General features: G+C 48.0%; 1 protein-coding gene across 2 annotated transcripts in view; it reads left to right on the top strand.

The window, feature by feature from the left end:
- Positions 1-382: 382 nt before the first annotated feature.
- LMTK2 (lemur tyrosine kinase 2) overlaps positions 383-26927 on the top strand; it is a 71585-nt gene continuing 45040 nt past the window's right edge. The window contains exons 1-2 of one of the 2 annotated variants that reach the window (XM_070460416.1): positions 383-773; positions 24838-24962. In XM_070460416.1, the coding sequence (XP_070316517.1) occupies positions 689-773; positions 24838-24962 (210 nt within the window). In that variant the 5' untranslated portion in view covers positions 383-688. Of the gene's footprint in view, positions 780-24837; positions 24963-26927 lie in introns of both variants that reach the window. The other variant, XM_020900554.2, reaches the window with a different exon arrangement.

Below are 26927 nucleotides of genomic sequence, written 5' to 3'. Positions count from 1 at the left end.
AAAGCTCCTCGGTGGCTGAATAGGTCAAACTAAGAAGAGTCTAAAACGCCTACTACAAGTAAAAAAGGCTGAAGACAAAAGGGGCCTATTTTTAAGCTTTTTTAAAATACTGAGAAAAAAATTCAGGACGGATTCTGGATGCTTTTCATCGTCTTCTTATACTTACCTTTTTTCCAAAAAAATTAAAAAAAAAAAAAATTGCTGGCATCACCTGCTGCCCATGCACGCCTGTGTCTGCAGGGGGCGCACCGGCGGCCACCGTCCCTCCGCCAGGGCGGTGGGCAGGGCCAGCCGAGCCGGTGTGGAACTGACGACTGGCGGGGCGGGCTGTCTATCACGGCGTCCCGCCCCCCCCCCCCCCGCCCTACGTCACATGACGCAGCCCATCATGGCGGTGGGAGCGCGGCCGCCGGGGCCCGCGACTCCGCAGAGGGGTTGCCGTTGCTGCTGCTGAGAGGCGGCGGCGCGGGCAGGCGGGAGGGCGGGAAGGATGGTGTTTCCGAGGTCGGAGCGGTGGGCGCGGACCAGGAGCCGGGCTGAGGTGTGGCCGAAGCGACGCGTGCCCGAGAGCAGCCGGCGCGGGTGCCGCTGAGGCAGCGGAGGGAGGCAGGACCTACCGAGGGACAGACCGACGGACAGGAGGGAAGGCGACCCGAGAGCCGGCCGCCGGGGCCGCGCGGCGGGCGAGATGCCGGGGCCCCCGCCGCCGCCGCTGTTGCTGCTCCTGCTCCTGGCCGTGGGCCGCGCCGGGGCCGCGCCACTTCCGCAAACAGGTGCAGGTGAGCGGGCCCGGGGCGGGGACGCGGCGGCGGGGGGCGGCCGGGGTGGAGGCGGCGGGCCCGGCCCGGCCTCGGCGCCGAGGAAGCGGAGGGCCTGCCCGGGGCGGCAGGCCTGGCGGAGCCCGTGCTGAGGGAGGTTCTGCCGCAGGGGCGTGAGGTGGGGGCGGGCTGCTTCTTCAGGGCCGAAGCGGGGGCGAGGCTCTGCGGATGGGGCTCGGGGCGGGGGGGAGGCTGCGAGCCGGGCGGCAGCCCCCGTCGCCTCCCTGGGGTAGGCTCCGGTCCCGGTTCTGGACCTGTTGCCCGAAGGTCCTCAGCCTACATCGCTTCCCGGCAGTTCTGCTTCCTTACCCAGATGTCACCTGCCTCCTGTGCTTCCTCCCACCCCCCGCCCCCCCATCTTATAAGAACCGTTTCTTAAGCCTTAATCGTACTTTTTAATGCAAATGACTTTGGAGAGCTGCGCAGAGTTTCCCTTCTCTCCCTGCAACTCTTTCCGAAGTTGTCAATTGATTTCAAAACGCTGTGCTTTTTATTCGAATTGGATCTCTGGGGATGAGAAGGAAGCAGCTCTATAAATATCTTTATTTTAGGAAGCCAGTGATTAGAGTAGCAGCCTTTGAATAACTATTGACAAAATGGCCCAGGGGGTGATTGAAGTTTCTATTTTAGCTATGTCAGTGTGTGATTTTCTTTTTATTTTTCTCCCATCGTTTTCGTTTGTGGTTTATTTTACCCGATAAAACTTCAATCCAGGAAAGCATCTCAAGTTGGATAATTTTTTTTTAAGGAAAAAAAATAGGCTAATTTGATGTTATCTGCTGCTGCTGATCTTTGAATTGAGAGGAGACTGAAATTTCACAGAAGCATGGAATTTTAGAGATGGAAGAGGCCTTAAAGAAAATTTAGTACAATTTTTATCGTTTTGCAGTTGAAGATAGTGAGGCCCTGGGGGTCCAATGACCTACCCAAGGTGACACAGCTAAATTGTAGGTGGAGCCACAAGTAAAACCCAGGTCTTAGATTCCCCTAGTTGTGTGATTTTTCTGCTTTACCATATCAGGTCTCTTGGCTGTTTAGGATACTCTTGAGGTGAAGAGTTATTTTAAAATGATGTTAATTGGGTACAGAATGTGGAAGGTACTGTCTCTAGTAAAGACATATTTTTCAAGCATATCTACAATGGAAGCTAAATATAATTGTTTCCAGAGACACACCAGGTTATGTCATTGAGTGCCCTTTAGTGGGGTATTAACTGTTATCATTGTAACATGTAGTGTATCACTAAATTTCTGCCATTGCCTTAAATCAAATATTTGTGAGGTGAATGTTTTCTGGTCTGATAGATAAGAAGAGTGAACATTATGAGGAGTGTGGAGGCAGCCCAGGTAAGAGTCCCAGAACGGACCTGGGAAGTACCTCCGTATAGTCTACTCCAGGGAGGAATGTCAGTGTTGATGCTGAAGGATATCCATGGTGAAATGGAAAGTTAGCAGTAGAGTAGGATAGTGGATAAAGAATATGCATGCAGAAGGGATTCAGGAAGTGTCCAGATGACTTTGCACTTCATTGAATTTGTACATATTTTGGAAAACAGATTCTATGTAGGAACCTTTGGAAATGTCTGCCTATAAATCTCTTAACATGTATTTTATTCCCTTCTTTTAAAATTTTATGGAGGTATGAGTCAAAAAATTGACGTTTTTGTCGGAGTGAGACAAAGCAATCAGGAAAATTAATCCATAAATAGAAATATCAAATCTTGGCATTAAAAAAGACATAAAGAGCTATTTGATGACATATCGCAGCTCCTGTAGATTTTCCCTTCATGTTTGTTGCTTGGATGGCATTATGGCGAGACTTGCGACATGTGGATGACAAGTACCTGCCAGGGTTAAATTATTGGGAAGGACGCACAATCTCACATAGATCTGGGAGTCTGTATTTCCGTTCAAAAGAGATTTTTAATAGTGGTAATGGAGATGGATTCTTGACCAAGATATGTTAGATCAAGAGAAAGAAAGAAACCTTTGAGCTAGTCCTGATAAGTGAGCTCGATGATCAAGAAAGAGGAAGCCCTCTGGAACATACATGGGAGATACAAGAACAGTTAAACATTGAAAACAGTAACTCTCAAGCTTTTGATTAACTGGGGGCCTGTACTCCTTACACAGGGAAGTCTGGCCACTTTCAGATTCCGAGTAGATTCATTGCGTTGGGTCTTTGCCCCCTTGGTCTTAATGCTGCTTGAAGTTCTAACTAGTTAATAGTGTCTTGGAGAAAGCATGGCTTATCAACAATAGGTTGGAAAAAATACTTGAAATTTAGCCTTTGCCATGGGGAAATGAGATGGTTAACTAAAATTTGGCTTTTAAATTAAAGTTCATTTATCCAAAGATTTCTTTGTCATCCAAAATTGTTTCTAGATTCTGAAGTTGAAAAAAGATCATTTACCCGTCAGTCACGGGTGAGCTTTATGAATATGCAGATTGCCTTTGCCATCAGGCATGAAGGCATTTCTTGGTTGAATTTGGGGGTTACAGTGGATCTCTTTATCACTTACGTCCCTTATGTCCTCCCTGGGGTGGGGACTCCTTTTCTGAGAATCTGTATTTCTGCAAGGACTGGTCCTCACTTAGGAACCTTGCGTAAAGAGAGGAAGTCCACTGTTATTTACACACACACACACACACACACACACTTCAGTGGGGGTGCTCCTTTTCTGAGAATCTGTATTTCTGCAAGAGCTGGTCCTCACTTAGAAAGCTTACATAAAGAGAGAAAGTCCACTGTTTTTTACACACACTCTTCAGTTAGCAAATGTTTTTTACACACACACACACGCACTTCAGTTACCAAACTAAGATTACAGTTAAGTCATTCCTACCTTTCTTCTCTTGGAAAATACTTAGGCGCCTTTTGCCAGACTCTGAATTCACATCATAAAGAAAGATCGGGCACACGTGAGGCATTCTTCTGAGTCCATCGCTCATTATTAATATCAGGATAGTGGTGAGACTGGGAAACCCACTTGCATTGTTCTGTGGCATGTTAGGTCACAGAACACAGAGGAAGCTTTTAGCAGCTCCAGATACAGGACCTCACGGAAGTCTGTGAACCCGGTGGGACTCAGCTACTGATTAAACATTAGCTTGTGAAACCTGGGCTTTTATTTTTGATTAAACAAACAAGCTTGTGTCTTGAAAAAGATTTCTGAAGTAAAGGAAGTGCTCTTTAAAGTGTGAATTTTTAACAGCTTCTGAGAAATAAAAATTATTTTCAACAGGTTTTTTGTGCAGATTCTTGTCAGGCTACATGACTGTGAGGCTTGAGATCTGATTTAGGCTGGAAACGCTGTTAATTGCTTTCAATTGGTGATACTTTGGGGTTAAATAAGTACTCTTATTTGCCTAGTAATAGGACATAGGGCCAGCAACTTTGTAGTATCAGCGTTGACGTTATCACATCTCTGCAGTTTTGCTAACTGTTGATGCAGTTCTTTTGAAATTTAGATAGTCCTTGGGCCCTCTGTGTCTGCTGTGGGCATAGACAGAGATAGCAGCTGTACAGCCAATAACTTTTAAAAAACCACCCTGTGATGTAAACGTCACGTAGGGGATGGCCAAGGTTGTGAAATGGTTAAACAGGCAAGTCCTCAAAAAAGTCCTTACAGGCAGGCATATAAAAAGAATCCAACTTCTCAGCCCGGTTGGGAGGAAAATTCATGTACCCATCACAGGAGGAGCAGGTCCTGCAACCAGAACTTGGCCTTTGGAGTTGGTCTGGGTGTGAGACCTCTCTCTGCCACTTCAGTAGCTTTTAAGACCTGGGCCCGTCACTTGGCCTTTTTGAGCTTCTTAGACTCACTCAGCTTTTAGAAAGGAACGGTGATGATATTTACCTAAGGGGTTGCTGTCACATGCTAGCCACGTCTGCTGCAGGTCAGACCCTTGACAACGTAGATTTCTTTGTAGATTTGGTGGGTCGTCATAGAGTTGACTAATGGTAGGTGCTGTTGTCAAAGAAGGAACTCAGCATGGGAGCAGCTTAAACATGGAGTGCCTGAAACTTACAGATGTTAAGAAAAAAAAAGTCTTTGTTTCTCAAAATAACAAGTTGTGATGGGTGCAGATAAGACCCTTAGAGAGAAATCTGGCTTACCGAGGGATGGTCTGTAGGCTCGTGCTGTTGCCTCCTGAACTTCACAGCCTTGGGGGGTTATGCTAGAAATGTTCAAGATGATCTGGATCAGCATGCTTTCATATAATAAACCTGTTTTTGAATGTCAAGATGACTAAAGCTCTTGGACGTGAACGACTGCTGGTTTTAACTTACTTAAAGGAACCACGGGCGATCTAAGTTGGTTTGATCCCAAACAAAAATTGTACACTCGCAAAAAGCATCCGTGAAGGCAGCAGGTTCAGCTGGGCTGTGCTCGGACCAGCCCAGAGCTGAGGTTTTCCCTTAGAAAATGTCATTCGCAGAGATGAACGTGAGAGACTTGCTTTCTCTCTCACTCACTCACTCTTAAAATCATGTGTTTTTGCAGGCTTCTAGCGTTGCTTCACTCTGAAATTTTTATGTATTACTCAGACACAGGGAAAGGGATATTATAGAAAGGAGAAGCGGGATAAGCATTCCTGGTTGAAGACAGACTACTGTATCTGAGGTGCTTTTTAGACTCAAATCTCTATTTTTCTGTGACTCCTCATATGAAGACTCTGTAAGAACCCTGAGGAAATGCGGTGAAAGCTGTGTCAGGGCAAAATATTGGAGTGAAGTATTTTTAAATTGTAGCGAATGACTAATTTGGAACCATGCCTTGGCATTACAGTTATTTGCCACAGAGAGAACAGGCATATCAGAAAAATAACCTCGATCTTTCACAAGAAGGTTCTGTGCAGAGGTTAGCTCAGTGCTGAGATTGTGAATTTCACTTGACTTTATTGTGCTTCAAGTGGGGAAACATGAGAACAGCTGATGCCAGACATCTGAGGTGCCTGAACCCACAGCCCAGCGCGTGCCTTTCCTCCTCTGAAAGCCCCTGCCGTTTCTCCCCTGGCTGCGGAAGAGCGGTTTGCCCCCCTCTGCCTCCCTGGGGCTTCAGCCGGCTGGTGGTAAACCTTCCATTTTGTTTTTGGCAGCTTGGCACATTTTGCGTTTTACTATGTTATGTTTGTTTTAAAAGGCTGGAGTTACCATCAGATCAGACCCCAGATCCTGGGATGGGGCTGGGGTAGCTCCCAGCCCCCGCTTGGGCAGCGTTGGGCAGGCAGGTCATGGCAGCTGGGTGTCTGCTGCCCTGGCCTGTGCTCACCCTGCTCCATCACACTTTTTTTTTTTGGCTGCACCAAGAGGCCTGTGGGATCTTAGTTCCTTGGCCAGGAGTGGAACCTGGGCCCTCTGCAGTGGAAGGGGCAGTCTTAACCTCTGCACTGCCAGGGAATTCCCCTCAAGGCACTTTCTTACCAGCTAAATTGATCGGCTCAGAGTTTGCAGAATATGCTGTTGTGATTCCCATCTTCAGTGCTTCACATTCTGTTCTCAGTTGCCTGAGTCTTCCCCTTGTGTCTCTTAGGTGCTGTCATCTCTTTGTCTTGTCTTTTCTTTTAAACTTCTCTACAACCCCAGTTTCCCTACTAAGACCTTTTTCTTTGCCCAGGCTTAGTGATTGCTGGGCTTCCCTGGTGGCTCAGATGGTGAAGAATCCGTCTGTAATGCAGGAGACCTGGCTTTGATTCCCGGGTTGGGAAGATCCCCTAGAGAAGGGGATGGCAACCCACTGCAGTATTCTTGCCTGGAGAAGAGGAGTCTGGAGGGCTCTAGGCCATGGGGTCACAAAGAGTCGGACACGACTGAGCGGCTAACACTTTAGTGTTTGCTAGCCCTAATGAACTCCTAGGTGTCCCCTTGTGGGGCAAGAGGTTCCCGGGGATGCAGGATGAAAACGTGGGAACTGGTTTTTTTTTTTTTTTTGACATTGGAACTTTTAAATTTATTTTCTTTTCATCCTTAAAATATGTTGACTTTCATGAACATATAGAATACATTGGTACATTTGTATGATTTTGTAAACAAATTTACAAGAAATGGAAGAAATACAGAGAAAACTTACTGGTGAGCTGTGTCATCAAAAAAGGTTTGTGTTTGTGTTATAAGCCTACCATGTGCATTTACCAAACACCACCTTTTTAAATTATATATTGGAGTGTAGTTGATTTACAGTGTTATGTTAGTTTCAGGTGTATAGCAAAGTGATTCAGTTATATATATAGTTAGTCTTTTTCAAATTCTTTTCCCACTTAGTTTATTACAGTATATTGAGGAGGGTTCCCTGTGCTCCACAGTAGGTCCTTGTTCGTTATCTGTTTTAAATATGTGTGAATGTGTTAATCCCAAATTCTTGATTTATCTTTCCCCCTGCCTTTCCTGGTGGCTCAAACCGTAGAGAATGCCTGCAATGCAAGAGACCAGAGTTCGAGCCCTGGGTCAGGAAGATCGCCTGGAGGAGGAAATGGCAGCCCACTCCAGTATCTTTGCCCGGAGAATTCTGTGGACAGAGGAGCCTGGCCAGGCGACAGACCATGAGGTTGCAAAGAGGCGGACACGACTTTGAGTGACTGATACTGCCTTTTCTTGCCACCTGTTTTAACTCCTGTCTCTTCTTCCAGATTGCAAGCCTTAGTATTGCTCGTGTTTGCGTGGTATCCCACGTTTAGTTGAAGTTTGTGGGTGATGCTGAAGTTTGATGAAAGTGGTGCTGGAGAACTGAGCTCCCCAGACCAGTACTCGAATGTCCATGCGTTAAGAGTAGAGGGTGTCAGCTCAGAGCCTCTCATTCTCCTGCAAACTTTATCTTCAGCCAGCCCCGTCCCTCACCCGGAAGGAGGCCGTTTATAGTTGTTTTATTTTTAGTTGTAAATGTTTTCTTTTAGAACAATTCTAGATTTACAGGAAAGTTGCAAAGATGGTACGAAGAGTCCCTGTGTACCCTTTGTCCAGTTTTCCCTTTTGACACTTGTAACAACCAGGAACCGGTTCTGATGCATGATTATTAATCAGCGCCTAGACCTTATCAGCTTTCTTTCCTGTTTCCTCACGTCCTTTTTCTTGTTTCAGGGTCCCACGTGTGTCTGGTCGTCACATCTGCCGGGGCCCCTCCGGTCTGTTCCCTGTTTTTGGTGATCTTGGCATTGTGAGGAGTACTGGTCGGGTGTTTTGTAGAGTTATCCCCCAGCTGGTGCGTGTTTGATGTTTTTCTCGGGATGAGGCTGGGATGCCGTGTTTGTGTGGGAGAAATCCCACGGAGTGACAGTGCCGTTCTCATCACGTCATGTCAGGGGTGTGTGCTCTCAGGACGACCGGGCCCTGGTCCCTTGGCTGAGGTGCTGTTTGTCAGCTGCCGCTTCTGCCAGTCACACACCCCCTTCTCTGTACCACGCGTGTGCCCGGCCCCCACGAGTAACCCGCCACCTTCTTGAGGGAGCTATAGAAGTTACCCAGGATTCTGTGTAGGAGATTTAACTGTTCTTCCCCGTGTATTTCCTTATTCGATTATTTATATCAGTATGCACATGAGGATATTGATTTTTACACTTTGGGTTATAATTCAATACTGTTATTTATTTTGCTGCTTAAATGGGCCACTGGGAGCTCTTTCAGTTGGCTCCTATGTCCTGCAGACACACATCCATCTTTTTTTTTCCCCAAGCACTTCCTTGTTTTCTGGCGCCGTGGGAGGCTGAGCTCCCCTCCTCCAGTCCATGTCTCCCAGGGCTTCCTTTTATTGGAGGGTGATACTGGAAACTGGGGCCTGGGCCCTGGGTTTGCCCGCTGCCGCTGCTGCGATGTTTGTAACGGGGATTTGATCCTCTGCTTCCTGTACCTAATGCCAGGTGCTGGGAAGAGAGAGCAAGCGAGGGATTTGGCGGGACCAAGGACCTCTTAGGGAGGGACGGACGACTGGGACGGACGCTATGCGTGTTGGACCCTATCACTTGGCCACCTTTAACTTTTTCTTAGCACCATCGTAAATACTACACATCCCGTGCTTGTGGTATAATGGTACTGGCAAGAAGTTATTTTTATTTTTAGAGCAAATATTATTGTTGGAAGCTTTTATTTACTCTCTCCAAGAGCAGCCTCATCTAGAAGAAGATGAGGGAAACCTTTTAAGCTTAAGGCTACAGTTAGAATTACTTCAGGGAGTCTTATCAGCTTTGGAAATTGCTGAACGGAATTACAGGCAACTCCTTTAATTGGTGAAAGTTCAGATGAAATGTCCAGTGGCAAGTCACTTGAAGAGCACAGAGGGCTGGAGCCTTGCTTTGATCTTTTTACAGAGCTTTTGGTTTCTTTTCATTTTTTCACTATGGAAAATTTCAAGCATACACAGAAGTAGAATAATGAATATAACAAACCCTCATGTGCCTGTCACCCAGCATCAGCAGCTTTAAATTTACAGTGTTGTTCACTTGTGCCTTTTTCACCTGCCTGGCGCCCCCGTTGGTTCAGTATCAATCCCGGCCACAGTATCAGTTCAGCTGACACTGTTTCAGGATGCGTGTTCAGTTGTTACGTCGTGTCCAGCTCCTGCGATCTCCCCACTGTGGTCCGCCAGGCTTCTCCTCTGTGCGTGGGCTTCCCCAGGCAAGAACAGCGGAGTGGATTGCCCTTCCTTCCTCCAGGGGATCTTCCCCACCCAGGGGTGGGACCCACGTCTCCTACGTGTCCTGATGTGGCAGGTGGGTTCTTTCCCGCTGAGGCCCTGGGAGACTGTCTTCCACTGCAGACGAGATGATGTCAGTTATTTAATAGGAGCCTGTTGATTTGGGGCGCTTGTGAGACTCAAGGAAGGAAGAACAATTTAAAATTAAAAAATTAAAAGAAAATAAAGTTAAATTAAAATATTAATGTCAACACCTAAGATCTGAAGCGATCTCTGCTCCTGATCACCGTACGTGAATATTGTTCTGAAGAATCTTCCTGTGAGAAGTTACGTGTGCTATAACCACAAAGGAATGTAAAAACTTCAGGGCAGAACACACACCACCTACCACTCCAAAGGCCTTTTTTTTTTTCCATCCCCCTCCACCATAACTTTAACCCTTTCTCTGGGAGGCAATGTAAATAATAACCTCTTTACATTTTATAAATACTCTGTATAAGTAATCAGGAAAAGAGCTGTGAGCTGGTGACCTGACAATCAGCTGCCAGCGCCGTGAGCCGAGCGCCTCGTGGTGCGGATGGGCCTGCCCCGGCCTGCTGGGTCCCAGCCCAGCAGGGAGACTCGAGCAGGTGGAACTGAGGACGCTCCCGGCTCCCTAGGTGATAGGTGTGCTCGCCGTGTGACAGCCCCTGATTCTTGACCTATAAGACGGCAGTACAGTATGATAACCATGTCGTTAACATTTTGCTGTATAAAAAAGTTAGTTTTTCTCAGCTGGTTTCTTTTGGAATAGCCTCATATTTGTAGCCCATTTTATATTTTTCAACAGGTAACCTTTTTTTTTTAAGCTTGTTGATGTATTTTAATATATTTGCTGTGAGTGTATTGATATGTACAAAATATGATGAGCTAAAGAAAGCAAACTCTCAAAATGCTTCAGTGTGACAACTGTGTAATGAGTTGGGTTTGATTAAGAACATCATTGACCCACACACTAGTACAGATAATTCTGGACTTTTTTTTTTTTTTTTTGGCAACATGTATACCTTACATAGGAGAAAAGAATTTCATTGTAAGCATCTAGGCTAGTGAATTTTGAGAGAGAAGTTGCTCTTATCCAAAAGTGAAACCACTGTGATGTCATTTTTAAAAACTCATAGTTTTTTTTTTTCCCTCTTTGAGGTCCGTGTTCAAAGTCCATCCTGATAATGTCTTTTTTTCCCCTTTTCCCCTACACTGGACAGGCGGCTTGCTTAACATGCTGTAACTGCAGCCTTTAATTATGGTGAGTGAATCTCTAAGCCATTCTGGACTTAGAAGCCAGAGGTGGATGAGTTTGCAGTTATTCTGCACATTTAAAATATCTCCTCTGGCCAACCAGTAATTGTAAAATTCTGTAGCTTCAGCTTCTTACTGCAGAACCGAAGGCTGTGATCTACTGGTTACCTCTCAGATTAGCCTCTGCCTTTAAAGCATCTTTCACGCTGCAGATCCTTCCTCAGAACCCTCCATAAATTCAACCTGTGCTTCTTTCAGAAGGAAAAAAGATTCCTTTTCCCAGGGCTGCTTGGCAGCGTGCCTTCTGGAGAGGTTCAGTGTCAGCAGCAAGTGTTACTTTCCACGGATGCAGCTTGCCGGTTCCGGGCCCAAAGCCCCCCCACCCCCGCCCCCCTGACTCTGACTTCAGACCGTCATTAAAACGCAGCGCACCCCAACGCTGATTGCTGGTGAGGCACTGAAAAATAACAAATGTAATGAAAATAATGCCCTGGGAACACTTCCCCCAGAGGCCTGCTGCCGGGGCACCCTCCAGGAGTCTGTAGTTCAACTTGGTTTGCTTTTAAAAAAAAAAAAGAAATTAACTTCCATAAAAGATCTGATAACCAGTTCTCACCGGTTCTCACTCGCTGTTCAAGTTAGACACTCGGTGGGCTCGTCCAAGTTTGGACTTTTTTTTTTTTAATTGGAGGCTGATTACTTTACAATATTGTGGTGGTTTTTTGCCATACATTCACATGAATCAGCCTTGGGTGTACATGAGTTCCCAATCCCATCTCTCAGGGTCATCCAAGTGCACCAGCCCTGAGCACCCTGCCTCACGCATCGCATCGAATAAAATCTTTCTCCGAGAACTTTAGAGTGGAAAGGCCAGTTCACGGGAGCGAGGTGGGGCCCGGGGAAGGGAAGCAATGGGTTCAACGCAGTGGAATTGTCAGAGCTGGACTCCACTGTGGGCTGAGGGGACCTGACGCCCGGCCCTCCCAGTCCTCAGGCACTCTGTCTGGTTCTTACAGGACACTTTGATTAGAGTGATGTGGGTGCATGGCTGCTCCCAGTTATTTTTCCTCTGGATATTTATTTCCATTTTTTTATCTGAAGGTCCTGGGTGAAATTCAAAGGTACCTATTGTTTAGTTGATCCTTGAAATGGTAAAGATAATTCCTTACTGAGATAGGAAACTGACATGCTGACTTCCGTAATAAGGCTCAGAAAAGCACATTCATATTTAATTTTTTTAAAAAATTTTTGAGAGCAACTACTGCCGCCTCTGAGTTGCAGTGTTTAATTAAAGGTGATAAAAAATATTTCTCACTTGAAAGAAATGTTAATCATAAACTTGTAAATATCCACTTGTGAACACAAAAAATACTTCAAGTGCTATGATTAAATCAGTGCTGTTGTGGAGGCTTGGACCCTGTCAGGAGCCTGCTGGAGGCTGTGGATCCCAGGAAGAGTGCTGGTGAGCAGGTAGCCTGTGTACAGATGGTGAAGAGTCTCGGGCAGGGGTCAGGAAATGTGCCTGCTGTCCTGGACACACTCTCCTCAGCTCTGAAGCCCAGCGCCTTGATGTGCAGTCTCGGCCCTGTGCCTCCTCGGCTGTGCTTCCTCCCCGGGCTTAGGCAGTGCAGCAGGACCCTCTCCTGATTTACTTATAATAGATGACTGTTTAATGTGTATGTTTTTCTGCCATAGCTTTATTCTACTTTTGAATAACTCTGTTAGTATAAGTTGGTTTATTCATTAGTTCAGTTCAGTCGCTCAGTCGTGTCCGACTCTGCGACCCCATGGACCGCAGCACGCCAGGCCTCCCTGTCCGTCGACAACTCCCGGAGCTTGCTCAAACTCATGTCCATTGAGTCGGTGATGCCATCCAACCATCTCATCCTCTGTCATCCCCTTTTCCTCCCACCTTCAATCTTTCCCAGCTTCAGGGTCTTTTGAAATGAGTCAGCTCTTAGCATCAGGTGGCCAAAGTATTGGAGTTTCAGCTTCAGCGTTAGTCCTTCCAATGAATATTCAAGACTGATTTCCTTTAGGATGGACTGGTTGGAATTTCCTTGCAGTCCAAGGGACTCAGGAGTAGTTTAAAAAAAAAAACAACAAAGAAGCAAACCATTCTTTCGGTTCTTTTGCTACTGATCACCATATTTCTTCCAAGTCGCTTTTTGAATGCCGTCCTCCTCTGCATTCTGTGCAGCTTGTGCCCGTGTCTCCATCTGCCTCCACAGCGTCATCTTTCCTGTTTGACCCTGTTTCTTCATCCCATTCCTTCAATTTTGTCCCCCCCCGCCCCAGCCCCTCTGTTTTCTGTTCTCTTCCCCCTGTGCTTTCTCTTTGTATAAGTTAATGCATGTGGATGCTTTTTAAAGTGAAAGTGTTCCAGGGCTTATGATAAAAATAGCCCAGTGAGCCCCTGTCCTGTCCTGTCCTTCCTCATCCCCACTCTCTGCTCCCCCTCATCTTGCTGAAGAACAGGCTTAAACCACTGTTCCTTGGTTAAGTAGATACTGAGTTTCTACCGCGGAAGAAGAGAATGTATGTACTCATACACTTTTCCCCTTTTCAGCATCGTTATTTACACTACTTGGTTAAATCAGCACTCAGCGTTCATGTTTTTATGACTACAGATTATTCGCAGCTGGCCCTGTAACGTTTCTGATGATTAAACTTCTCCGACATCTTTTGTGTTTCCTGGATTTTGTTGTCATTTCCTGAGTTTTTCGTGACTGTGTCATTCACTTGTCCCACCCTCCTCAGCAGGAGTTGACTCTCCTCTTGGCAGCTTGGGCCGGGCCCGGCCCAGGCGGCGGTCTGCTGCCAGGCCCGTGGCACCTGATTTCCTGCCTGTGTGCCCTCGGCTCCCCTCCTGGGATGGGAGCTTTGGGGACTTCCTCTCTCTGTTCCGGAAAGTGGCAAGGCGATGCCGTGGCATGAGTCTTTGCCATTCCCCCCACTCACCCAGACAGGTGCTCCGTGGGTCTCTTGAATCTGGAAAGTGGTGTAGTTCCAGAAGAATCTCATCACACATTTTAAAAAATTCCTTTTCTTTTCCTTCTGGGACTTCCCCTAGTTCAGTGTTGAGCTCCTTGGAATGAGTCTCGACGCTCCTTTTTGTTCATGTTTCATCTCTTTGTGCTACTCTCTGGCTGTCTTTGTTTTTTTTCTATTACATTTTATTTCCAGGAGTTTTTCCTCCCCACCCCCTTCTAAACAGCATCTTCTCATGAGTGTAGTATCTTTTCTTTTTTCTGAGGATATTAATTATAGTTTTGTAATAGTTTTTTTTTTTTTTTTTTTTTAAGCCCTTGTACCATCTGCCTCCTTCAAATCCCTTTTTCTCTCTTTGGGTCTGTCACTTGCTTTGACCTTTTTTCAAGATGGTTTTCTCAGACGTCAGATCATCTTTGAGAGCCTGCCCGTGCGGAAGAGCGAAGGGCCCTGATGGGAGCTCCTCCACGACCCTTCCCCTCACACTCTGTCGCCCCTGCCCCCAAGTCCTGGGCGTCCCCGCCCCACTGCCCTGGAGTGTGGTGTGCCTCCCGCTCCCCCCGCGCCCCGGGCATCACTCCGTGGGAGCTCTGTGACCTGGGAGAGGCAGCTCTGCCTCTCCGAGGCTCAGCTTCTTCTCTCTAGGGTGGGGCTTCAGGTAGACCCCGCCGAAGGGTTGTTGTGGGGCTGGGTGAGATTAAACAGTGCCTGGAACATAGGAAACACTGCTAAGTGTTAGCTGTTTTCCTAACCACTGGGGGCCGAACCACCATCATCTCTTGTGTGAATTCCCTAATATCAGAATGTGTTCCCTGATTACTTAACTATCTCGCCAGCTTTATTTTTCCACATTGCTCATCCCCATCCCAGGTACTGTACACTTTTTATTTTGCTTGTGGCCCATTTCCCTGCACGAGAGCGTAAGCCGTGAGTGCAGGGGCTGTCTTCTTCCCACTTCCATGCTTCTGCAACCTGCAGCAGTGTCTGTCCTGCAGGAGATGCTTGGTGAACACTTGCTGAATGAGCCCACATCTTGGGGGTTGGGGTCGCTTCCTGAAGGGTGAACTTCACAGTTGGGTGATGGAATAGCCATTTCCATGAGAGACGCTGTCCTCAGGACTCCTCTAATTATGTGTAGGTCTCTTGTCTTGGACTGGACACCTAAGTGTCTGGAAACACCTAGTTGTATTGGGTTAAATTGTGATTAGGTTTATTTTTCTATATAATATAAAGACAAAATCAGTGGGCATTATCAGATAGGAAATCCTCAGTACTCTCCCCTTGATGCTCTGCAGAACCTTGTCCAGTGGTGTAAGCAGTTTCTGGCTTAGTTATGAAGATAGCACTTTATTTTGGAGAATTTTGAGCATTTGTGAAAGTAGAAGAGTACAATGAATTTTCTGTACCCCTGCCCCAGTCCATCCGTCCCTTTGGCCAGTCCAGCAGCATCCAGACACCATCTGCTTCCTCTCTGAAGGGAGACGTTTTAAGCACACTTTACCTGAAAATGTGTTTTAACTATATTGGCAAGAATTTAAGTTAAACCTTAGGAAGTCAGAAAGGTTCTAAGACCATTGTCTCCATCAAGGTGTTGTAGGAAATTTTAGAGAAACAGGTGGGCACATTTTTCTCAGCTGTTAAGGGTCAGCCCTGCCTGGGAAGTAAGGAACATCTAGGTCATTTCTCATTTCCTTTTTGGCCTTCTTGTGCAGAAAGTGTATTAGCTAAGTGTTGTGAACACAGTACTGCCATTGACTTGCCTGCACGATGCTACAGGCTTCAGCGGGAAGGTGCATGGAGAGACGGAACGTCCTTTCCCCTTGACATTAGTGGTGCACTGAAGGACCAGCTGTGAGGGACGAAGCCCTCGGATACTGGCTCTGCGTTTCTGCTTCTCGGACCAGTGCTGCCTGGTGGTGAGCTGGTGTCCTGGGCCGCAGGGAGGTCCTGACTCAGCGTGTTACAAACATCTGACACCGTGGATGACTCCGCGTGTCAACTATGCCGTCAACCTAACTAGGATTCTGGTTCGTAAAATGTGACTCCTGCTGCCATTTCCCTGTGGTGTGGGGCCTCAGCGGCCTGGCCGGAGTCTCCGCAACCTGGCGTCCCCTTGACCAAACCATGCCGCCATGCCACCGTAGCTCTTACGTGACAGCCTCTGTCCTAGTCAGTGTTCTTAAAATTGGAGTGAAACGAGCCTCCGATAACAGATTATATTGGAAACGGCTGAGAGAAACAGCAGCCTCATCTGAAATGATCTCATTCCCAGGTACTCAAAGCGCACCACCTCTCTGCAGGTGTGAGAACAGGGGGCTGGGCTGGCCTTGGAAATGGGCTTTGAACAAGGAGCGCACTTCACTGGGAACACGCGGCGCGGTGTGTCCTTCTGGGCTGTTGATGTCCTGGCTTCGGGGTCTTTGTGGCACCTCTGGTCCGTCTGCCTGATGTCAGTACACTACTTACTGTTCTGTGTGGTGGGTATATTTAGTGCTGGGCTTCACTTTCCCTTCCTCATGTTAGAGGTCATCAGGGAGAGTCTAGAGTGTTGATTGTTATTATAAATAGGTGTATTGTTAGATTGAGAGGCCAGGCAAACCTTTAGTGACTGAAGATTCCATGTACAGGAAACCGTTAATGATAGATGGGTCTGTAATCTTGAGGCATTAAATAAAAATGTGTGATCTGCTCTGGTGGTCTGAATGTTTTTCCTCAAGTAGTATGATGATAATTCATTCGATTTGTCTCCAGGGAGGAGAGCTACTTGTCAGGATGTTGGAAAGGGAAGGTGAACTGGATGTCAGGGCCAGTTTGGAAGACTGCCGGTCCTTCGTTCCCCTGAGTTCTGCCTGGTCAGTCCGGTGGGCACCAGCTTTAATTGTCCAGTGGACACCTGAGTGTCTCACGCGTGTCTCCTGAGGGTGAGGGTGGAGAGCAGAAGGGTGATGCGTGTGTCTGACACATGCTCTAAGGGCCGTTTTCACACCACGGCGTCCTGGGAAGCCAGCGAGGAAGGGGGAAGGCAGCGGATGCTTGTCTCCGGTGCCAACACGGAGGGGTCCCCTGCCAGAGGGGACGGTGTTCCTAAATTTACCTGTTTATGGTGTTAGGGGCCGAGCTGAGCCCCCTCCAACTTGGGAAGGTGACTGACTATCGGAGGACCAGGCCTTTGAAGAAGTGACTGTGTTAGAAACGAGGCCGTTAGCTGCTAACACAGTGTGCCTGGGGTCCCCCCACCAAGAGGAAATCTGAACAAAGGCCGTCGGGGATGCTTGCTCCCAGGAAGGGCCGTGCGAGGACCCGGTGAGCAGGCGGCCGTGGTCTGTGGGCCACGGGGGAGCTCAGGAGCAGGCAGCCCCGCCGACGCTGGGGCTTGGGCTTCCAGCCTGCAGGGCGTGCGGCGGTCGAGTTTTGTCGTGGAAGCTGCCCGGCCGTGGTGGTCCGTTACGGGGCCCGGGCAGAGCTGATGTCGTGTCTTCGAAGGCGGCCGTTAAGGTTCCCGTTACCAGTGTCAGTGGAGGCCCCGGGGGCTCCTTGTGTGCGGGGCCCTCCCCGTGTCCGGCGCCCCCGGGGCCCGTGCTGGAGAGGGCCCTCTGAGCCCCGCGCTGTCGCTGGGCAGGACTGCTCTGGCGGCCTCGCGGGAGAGGAGACGTGCGGAGAGCGGGTCCTTTGGGACAGATACTCGTCATCACAGGAGAAGGTCGGTTCAGGAAGCCCAGCTTTTAAGAAAACATGGAAGAATTTTGCGGCTAAACTCGCGTTGCAGAATGGACAGGTGAAGAGTGTGTGGGGAGTTGTGTGTGAGCTGAGGAGGGAGTGGGAAACTGTGACGGAGGAGCGGGGGGCGCCCCAGGCCATGGACCGAGACTGTGGTGATGGGGAGGAAGAGCACAGGTCACTGAAGGAATGCTCCTTTTTGATCCTATTTGTTTGACCCTGGAAATCTGAATTTTTCCTGCTCACTACCCGGTAGGTTTATGATGGATTTCAAGGCGGAGGGGAGAAGGTGAACTTGAAGGCTGAGGTGACAGAGGGTCCATCTGAAAGGACTGGGAGCATCATTGCTCCGGGTGGAGAGCCTGGCCGGGGTCTGGAGGGCCAGGGACCCTGCAAGGCTCGTGAAGGAGCTTGGACTTTAGGCCGATGACCCGGGAAACCCCTCTGCTGAGATGGGTGAGAACACAGAGCACCCCCCGGCGTCCTCCCTGGAGGCACCCTCTCTGGTCCCCTGGTGACCTCGTGTGACACTCTCCTGACCTGTTCTCTTTCTTTCTGGTTTTTTTTCTTTTCTTGTTTTCATTTAAACATACGGCCTGCAGATGGGTTAAACCGACACCCGTCCCGAAATCATGCAGGGAACCCCTAACCTCTGATAACTCAGAGTGTGACCTGATTTGCAGACGGGGTCTTACAGAGGTGACGAGGTGAAGATGAGGTCGTGAGGAGGGCTGTGATTCGGCATGACCGTGTCCTTGCTTGCAGGGGACATTTGGACACAGAGATAGGTGCCGGGGGAAGGCCATGTGAAGATGCTGGGGAAGCCGCAGGCCGCGTCCCACAGCCCTGAGGATCAGCCCTGCCCACCCTTCATCTGGGACTTGCAGCCTCCAGAGCTCTCTGTGCCAGTTCACCCTCCGTGACAGCGTCTCACAGACTAACACGCGCATTTAAACTGTTATGTCTACTTTTTTTTTCTTTTTAAGCTTTACTTAATAAATGTGAGGCATTTATTTAATAAATGAGAAACCTCAAACATACATAAGACCAGACAGGGCCTGCAGTGAGTTCCCATGTACGTACCTTTCACCCAGCTTGCATCCGCTGGAGGCCAGCTTGCTTCATACTACCCCCATCACTTTCTCTACCCTCATACTATCTTGAAGCGAACTTCAGACATAGCTCAGTAGGTCACTATCTGTAAGAGGTTAAGACGACTCTTAAAAACAGAAGCAGTATCAGTCTTTTTCTAGGAGAACTGAATCATGCTTCTCTAGTGTGGTCACTTGTCAGTGCACAGATTTCCAGCTGTCTCTGTTGTCATTTTTTTTTACGGTTTTGAATCGTGTTTTAGGTAACACCTATACACTGCACTTGGTTGGTATGTCTTTCTTAAACTCTCTTCTAATTCCTTCTTCATCTTTCTTTCTCCTTGTAATTCATCAGGTTTTTCTCCTTGAGTATTTTTCATAGCCTGAATTTTGCTGGTTATGTTCTTGTTAGGGAATTCAATACATTCCACCATTCTCTTTATTTCCTATTAATTGGTATTTAGACCTAGAGGCTTGGTCAGATACAAGTTTGATATTTTGTTACTGTTGGATTGTTTTGTTTTGGCAGTACTGCTGTAGTGGGTGGTGGTGTGTTTTTCCATCTGGAGGCACATACTGTCAGATTGTCTGTCTTTTTGCATTATGTTGTTCAGTTGCTAAGTTGTGTCCAGCTGTTTGCGATCCTGTGGACTGCAGCACACCAGGCTTCCCTGTCCATCACTGTCTTCCTGTCTTCACTGTGCTCAGATTCATGTTCACTGAGTCAGTGTTGCCATCCAACCACCTCATCCTCTTTCCCCCCCTTCTCCTGCCCTCGATCTTTCCAGCATCAGGGTCTTTTCCAATGAGTCAGCTCTTCACATCAGGTGGCCAGAGTATTGGAGCTTCAGCATCAGTCCTTCAAATGAATAGTCAGGGTTGATTTCCTTTAGGATTGACTGGTTTGATCACCTTGCAGTCCAAGGTGCTCTCAAGAGTCTTCTCCAACACCACAGTTCAAAAGCATCAATTCTTCAGCTTCTTTATGGTCCAACTCTCACATCTGTACATGACTACTGGAAAAACCATAGCTTTGACTATACGGACCTTTGTCAACAAAGTGATGTCTCTGCTTTTTAATATGCTGTCTAGGTTTGTCATAGCTTTCCTTTCAGGGAGCAAGCGTCTTTTAATTTCGTGTCTGCAGTCACCATCCACAGAGATTTTGGAGCCCAAGAAAATAAAGTCTCTCACTGTTTCCATTGTTTCCTCATCTATTTGCCATGAAGTGATGGGACCAGATGCCATGATCTTCGTTTTCTGAATGTTGAGATTTAAGCCAACTTTTTCACTCTCCTCTTTCACTTTCATCAAGAGGCTCTTAATTCCTCTTCGCTTTCTGCCATAAAGCTGCTGTCATCTGCGTATCTGAGTTTATTGATATTTCTCCCGGCAATCTTGATTCCAGCTTGTGCGAATGTTGGAGCAAATGTCGGCAGGTCCCTAAGTAGCTTTGGGATAGGGACTGGTGGCTAGAGGAAGGAACCATGGGATTAGAGAATTTGAAGCTTCAGTCTCACCCTTTATGACTTGAACCAGTGAGCAACCGAATAGTAAATAGGAAGCAGTTTTCTTTGTGAAAGCATATCAGCTGAACCAAGGAGGGAGTGACAAAACGAGAAGGTCAGCATGTCACCGTCCCCTGTGGGTCTTGACACTGATCATTGTTTCTTTTTTATCTGTGAACGTTGAAAATGTTTAATTTAATTTGAAAATGGATTCACAGGTGAATCTTCAGTTGATTATGCATATATTCAAGTTCTGATCGGGGTTCTAGGCAGGGCTTTAAAACGGTGGAATTAATGATTACGTGGCACACCTCATTTACTCTGAGTCTTTACTGAGAAATCGTGCTCCCCAGATTACCTGTCTGTAAAACAGATGATATGCACCTGCCTCTTAGAGTCTCTCAAGTTTTCTAACTTATTAAGTCAAGTGCTGGATAGATATCTATTAAAATGGTTTGGGAACTAAAATAAAAACTTATACTGGCTGTACCTTTGAGATGCTGTGTGTTTTTGCATTGGAGTCTTGGGGAGGCGTATGAAGCACCCCAAACCTCTCATTATCCTTGTTCCCAGTTTGTAATCAGCCAGGCAGCTTCGATGTGCGGAGGAGACACTCCTGTCATTATTGATGTTTTCCCTTAGGCAGTGATAGGTTTGATTTACACGTTTCTGAATGCTGCAGCCTGAGAATGTCAAAGGAAAGCTGTCTTTCTTCACAGCTGCTTAACTTGCAACCAGGAACCTTGCAGGGGCCCGGGTTGCAGCCTGACCATGGGGGCCACGGGGCTTTCCTTGTAGTTCCTCACGTCTAGAGTTTGCTTCCTCTCTGCGGTTTGTGCAAACCCAGCTCACCTTGCAGCCCATGGGAGGCTGGTTTGTTTTCTTCATTTTATGCAAGTTCTTCTTTTTTGTATGGAAGTTTTCTTTGTTGATATACAGAGCTTTTTTTCTCTCTTTTTGTTATTTTTTTTCCCATTTATTTTTATTAGTTGGAGGCTGACTACTTCACAACATTGCAGTGGGTTTTGTCATACATTGACATGAATCAGCCATGGAGTTACATGTTTTTTCTCTTTTTAAATCACAATACTTTGGGTCAGTCAGAAGAAAAATGCAGTCATCGAAGTAGTTTTTAGAAGTGGTAAAACTAAAAATTTCTGCTCGAGGCTATGTAGAAAATGTTTTTAGGTTAGTGATTTAGAATCCTCTCGGTGGGCCTGGCTGACACGGAGGTGAAGTATGAAGTAGGCTTGTGTACGTTGAAGAAATCTGAGTCCAGCAGAGCAGAGGCCCCTGCAGTGTCTTTTTAAAAAAAACTTTATTTACTTTTAATTGGAGGATAATTGCTTTACAATCTTGTGTTGGTTTCTGCCACGCGTCAGCATGAATCAGCCCTAGGTCTGTGTGTCCCCTCCGTCTTGCGCCTTCCTCCCACCTCCCACCCCATCCTACCCATCTAGGTCGTCGCAGAGCCCAGGGACGATTTGAGCGCTCTCCCTGCAGTGTCAGAACAGAAATAAATACATTTTCATGGGTGGGCAAAACTCAGCATGACAGGTTATTTTTAACATGGGTATGACTTCTCATGTCTACCTGATGACTCAGAGGAGATAGTTTTATGAATCAGATCATTGAGCTGGCCCTCAGGCAGTTTTGATCTAATGTTATGTAGGTGGTAATGATAAAAAGGATGAAAAGAGAGGGAAAAGTTGTTTACTGTTCACTCTGTGGAGTTTGGAGGGGAGCCCCAAAATTGTGAACTGCCCTGATTATGGTGTGAGGCTTCCGTCTGAAGCACTTGGGCTAGGCTGTTTTTGAATGTTACAAACAATGAGACAGAACGATGTGATGTTGAGGGAGTCGGGGCGGAGGAGAGGGCTTGAGTCCAGCGCCCTGGACCGAGTCTGGCCTGGCCACCCTCTCACCTCGTGTTCTTGGGCACATCGGTGTCCTTGTTCATGACATGGAGCTGGTGTCCTGATGATCAGGTGAAAATAGTGCTTATCGTTTGTGAAATCTCAGATGTGACCAATTATGACATTCCCTTAATCCTCTGCAATTAAGAAAGAAGAAACGCTGCCAATGAAAACCGCTTCCTCGCAAGTGTAAATACCCCTAACATGTGGCACGGTGGGCAAACCACGTCTTAAAGATCAGTGAGATACAGCGTATATGAAAGTGCTTTGCCATGTAAGCCTCAGGAGTGGTCTTTGACCTTATCGTACGAACAAGTCAGGGCAATGAAATGGTTCTGAGAACCAACACCAGTGGGCGGCACAGGCCAGACTGCGTCTTGGTTCCTAGGAGGTCGGCCCTCCGGCTTGGGCTTCTCACTTAGCTTAGTTTCCCAAATGGACGCCAGTGTCCCTAGTTGGTGAATTCTGCGGTCTTCCTTGTTCATGTGTGGATTTCCCTCTGTGTGCAGTTTTGTTGGTCTAGAACTTACAGCTTCTAGACAACCCTTGGTTGCTGCTGCTGCTAAGGCGCTTCAGTCGTGTCCGACTCTGTGCAACCCCACAGATGGCAGCCCACCAGGCTCCCCCGTCCCTGGGATTCTCCAGGCAAGAACACTGGAGTGGGTTGCCATTTCCTTCTCCAGTGCATGAAAGTGAAAAGTGAAAGGGAAGTCACTCAGTCGTGTCTGCCTCTTAGCGACCCCATGGACCGCAGCCCACCAGGCTCCTCCGTCCCTGGGATTCTCCAGGCAGGAATACTGGAGTGGGGTGCCAGTGCCTTCTCCAACACTTGGTTAACCGTGTCGTTTTTAGGAAGTAAGGCTGCAACGGAGTCCAAACCCCCTTGTAACACAGCAGGTTTCACAGCGCTCTCTCTCAATAGACCTTTTGTTGTTGGAAGGGAATTTAGTCCTGCATCGACGTGCAGACCTCGTTGCTCTTCAGTGAAGTCATGTTGTGTTCGAGAATGCGTTTCACTCACAGAGGAGTGTGCTTGATGTTTGTTTTCTTTTCACGTGCTGTCGTCTCGTTTAGGGAGACGCTTCACTTGTCTCCAGGCTTCCTCCTTGGTGCCTTTGAGCACATAATTAGCCGTAGGTGGAAAAGTTTGTTTCTGACTTTCCCGTGGCAATCATTTCACAGTATATACATATATCAGATTATCACGTTGTACACCTTAAACTTACACTGTGCTACATGTTATATCTCAAAGCGGGAGAAAAAGAAAGAGAAGTATATTTTTCTGTAAATCACCAGTAGGTGAGACTGAACAATTTGCCGTAACAAAAGCACAAAGGTTCTGAGGAAGCCTGCCTGATGAGATGATGTCTAGATAACTGAGTCTGCTGAAAGTGAGCTGTCAGAGTCTTTGTGCTCCCGACAGGGGCTGCAGGCTTCTTATCGGTGGCTCACATGGAGTGTCCCTTGCAGATTCTTTTCGAAACAGCCCTTTAAAGATGTGGAAGTTATTCTGAGCTGTCCCCTCACCCCCAAGCAAAAACCGGTCACAGGCTGTAGTCACAGGTGTGTTGTTTCCAGTTTCTCTGTCATGACCAGGGCTCCCTAGAGAAGCGACTGATTCTAAAGCCAGAAGAGAGAAAATGTAAGGGGAGCCTGGAGCCTCCTGTAGCTGCAGAGTGAGGAAGTGTTGGGGGGCCTGTCCGAAGGACCCCAGCGTTAGCTTGAAAGAGCTCCCCGCGGGGCAAAGCTGGCACAGTCTGAGCTGCAGAGTCATGAGAACAGTGGAGTGTCACCCAAAGTGTAGAATAGAATGAATATCTGTGAGTTCGTAACTTTATCAGTGACTGAAAAATGCAGGAAGAGGGACAACTCTCCCTTACAGAAGAGTCCCGAGTAATACATGCTGAAGAAGAAAGGCAAATAGAAGAATCACCAGTAGAGCTTCACAGTGTATAGGTTTCCAGACACCCAGTGTGTGGGCGGAGCCTCAGAGCCGTCCCCCTGGTTATCAGTGACTGCAGTCATTTTAAGCTGCCCCTGCGCATCAGTAACACTGCTCCCTCCAAGAAGTACAGCTAAATTCCCCTCCCCGGGCGTGTGCCCTGGACTCTGTGACCGGCTTCTGAAGAAAGGAGTGTGCAAAGGGAAAAGGAGACTGTTAACTTTCCTGGTCTTCCTGGCGGAGACCACCTGGGCCCTGGGACCCGGCTTCACATAGCCAGTAGTGAGTTGTGCCAACATCACGTGCCCCAGGTACGATGTCATGCAAAGGATGTTTCACCCGGCCGTATTCTAGATTCTTCCCACATACTTGTAACCTCAGCCCAGTTCTGAGAAAACATCAGGCAACCCCAGTTGAGGGATAGTCTGCAAAGTCACTGACCAGTACTCTTCAGAAGCGTCACAGTTGTGAAGCACAGACAGAGACATCAGAGGTTGGATGATATTAGGGCCATGATGAGTAAATGGAACATCGGTGGCCCTGGTTGAATCCTGGCAAAGAAAAGGGGTGTTGATGGAAAACCTGGTAAAGTCCAGGTACAGTCGGGGGTTCAGCTGGTGGTGTTGTACGCGTGTTGGTGTCTCAGCTCTGATAAACGTGCTGCGTAAGATGCTCAGGCTGGTGGAAGCTGGGGGAAGAGTGTACAGGTACGCTCTGCCTTGTCTCTGCAACTCAGCTGTAAATCTAAAATTGTTTCGAAATCAGAAGTTTAAAAAGGAAAAAAGACTCTCAACTTCTTATCCTAGGTTGGTCATCAGCTGTATCTTGAGCATTTGAGAATTATTTTATTAACTCTTGGTCCCATTTATATATGGCAGAAAATATATTGATTCGCTTATTAAAGTCGATTTTGGAATGCCTGTGTTAACATTGTTTATTTCTCTTTCCAGGGGAGGCACCTGTTGCAGAAATTTCCACGTCTTTTGTGATCCTCTCTGTGGGCAGTTTAATGATATTAATAGTGTTAATTGCAAACTGTGTATCCTGCTGTAAGGACCCAGAAATAGACTTTAAGGTGAGCACAGATGGGAGGAACTTTTGAAGTCATCCTCTGATGCATTTGTCAACAGAACAGCTGTACATCAGGGTCCCTGGGGAACAGGGGTGGCAGTGTTTTTTCTTCCCCCCGAAGGGGCCAGATAGTAACCATTAAAGTGAAATAAAGAGCTGTTGTAAATAGTGAGTACTGTGGGCCACACGGTCCCTGTCAAGGCTGCTTAGCCTCACCTCTGTCGTTGTGACCACGTGAGCCCCAGACAGCATGGATGCAAGCGGTCACCGCTGTGTGCCGGGGAAGCTTCGTGTACACGGTGCAGTAGACCATCTGCATTTGGGCCCCCAGCCAAGGGTGCCAGCTTGGCCTCGGAGCCTCGTGGACAGGAACCACTTGCCTGTCTTAATGGAAGTTTTGCTGAGTGAGGAATAAGGACCGGTGATTCAGTGCACTTGCTGTAAAGCCTGTAGGGAGAAGCAGGCTGCTTTTGATTCTTTTTCTAAACTTGCAAGTGCTGGTGAATTCATGGTTGTTGAATGACGGAAGCCAGGGGATCCCCCAGTGCCTTTTGTTTGTCAGGAGCAGCATCTGGTAATAAAGCTGGTCCGGATGGGAGGTGAGGGGTGGGGTGTGTGAGATAATATAGAGGGGCTGGCGTGGTAGCTTCTGGGCGGAGTCTGCTGGAAACCAGCTGGGGTGTCCTCTCTAGAACTTGCAGCTGGCATGCTTTAGGGCTCAGTGAAGAGTTATTTAAAAGGAGTCCATGAAACAAGGTGGGGAAAGAGGGGTGTGTGTGCAGAGAAAATGGTCCTGCAGGTAGAGCTTTAGTGCCTGATGACAGTCGTGGGGCTGTCCCATGAGCCCTGAGGACTGAGGTTCAAATCGGGGGGAGCCTTTTCTGTGGACACGTGGCCTCATTTCTTCAGCCTCACACCTGCTTCCACTGTGTGTCCCCTCTGCCTTGGGTCTGGTGGCAGCTCTGAGAATGGAAGACCTGCTGTCCCTTTGGCTGGACGCCAGTGTTAACACATGTTAGGGGGAGAGGGGGGCTGAAGGGGGCTGGAGGAAGACTCCCTAGCACGGGTCATTGTCTCTAGAAGACTGCCCGCCCAGAGGACATGAGCCCCGAGGCCCTGGAATCGGTGCAGACCCTTCTGGGGGGCCCTGGTGACTGCAGTGCCTGGGGGCGCAGCGGCGGGCATACTCACTCAGTCTCGCTGACGGGCCATGCAGACACCTGGTCCTTTGGGGACAGATGTAAAGGCCGATCAGTGTCTCTGAAACCAGTCTCTCTCATGTCACGAGACCTCACTCTTGCCTTGAATCGTTCTTATCCCCCTGACGCTCAGTGTGGGCCCAGGGCGTCTGTGACGACGCAGACTCAGGGCGTGAGTGTGTTTATCAGGCTTCCCCGGGTGACTGCTGCAGCGGCTGAGGGCCCACACTGCACAGGAGAGCCTCGCCAGCTTCAGGCTGTGGCGGAAGGAGGGAGCCACCGTCCAGCACCCGTGGTTTGCCTTTGGCCTTAGAGGGGTGGCGTTCCGGAACCGAATGGCCCCTGGGAAGTCATTTCCCCACCAGGAGGCTGCAGCCTGGTCAAGTTAGTGACCTGCGGGAGCGCGTCCAGGCAGTGGAGGCCGTAACTAAGAGTGACCCAGTCTCCCCCACGGCCCCATCGTTGTCGCTGTTATGCTGTGTTACTTTTCTCAGTCTTTAGAATTCCTACTGCCCAGGTTAGGAGTGACGGATGGAGTCTTTTTTTAAACGAGAACCTTGAGGAATGTCCGAAGGGGAAACCAGACGGAGCTGTTCTGTTTCGGGGTGACCTCACAGATTGTAGTGTCCTCCTTTCCCCTCCCCAGTAGATAGCGATGGTGTCCTGATGCGTTTGGCAACACCTGTGACGTGTATGAGAATATAAAATGCTACCTCAGCAACATCCATCCTTACACCCGGCAGCTTCTCCCGTGCACGGGGTGGGGTCGA

This window comes from Odocoileus virginianus, chromosome 33 (assembly GCF_023699985.2).
Source record: "Odocoileus virginianus isolate 20LAN1187 ecotype Illinois chromosome 33, Ovbor_1.2, whole genome shotgun sequence".
NCBI classification, from domain to species: domain Eukaryota; kingdom Metazoa; phylum Chordata; class Mammalia; order Artiodactyla; family Cervidae; genus Odocoileus; species Odocoileus virginianus.
The sequence above is the reverse complement of the archived record's forward strand: the minus strand, read 5'-3'. Positions and strand labels throughout refer to the sequence as shown.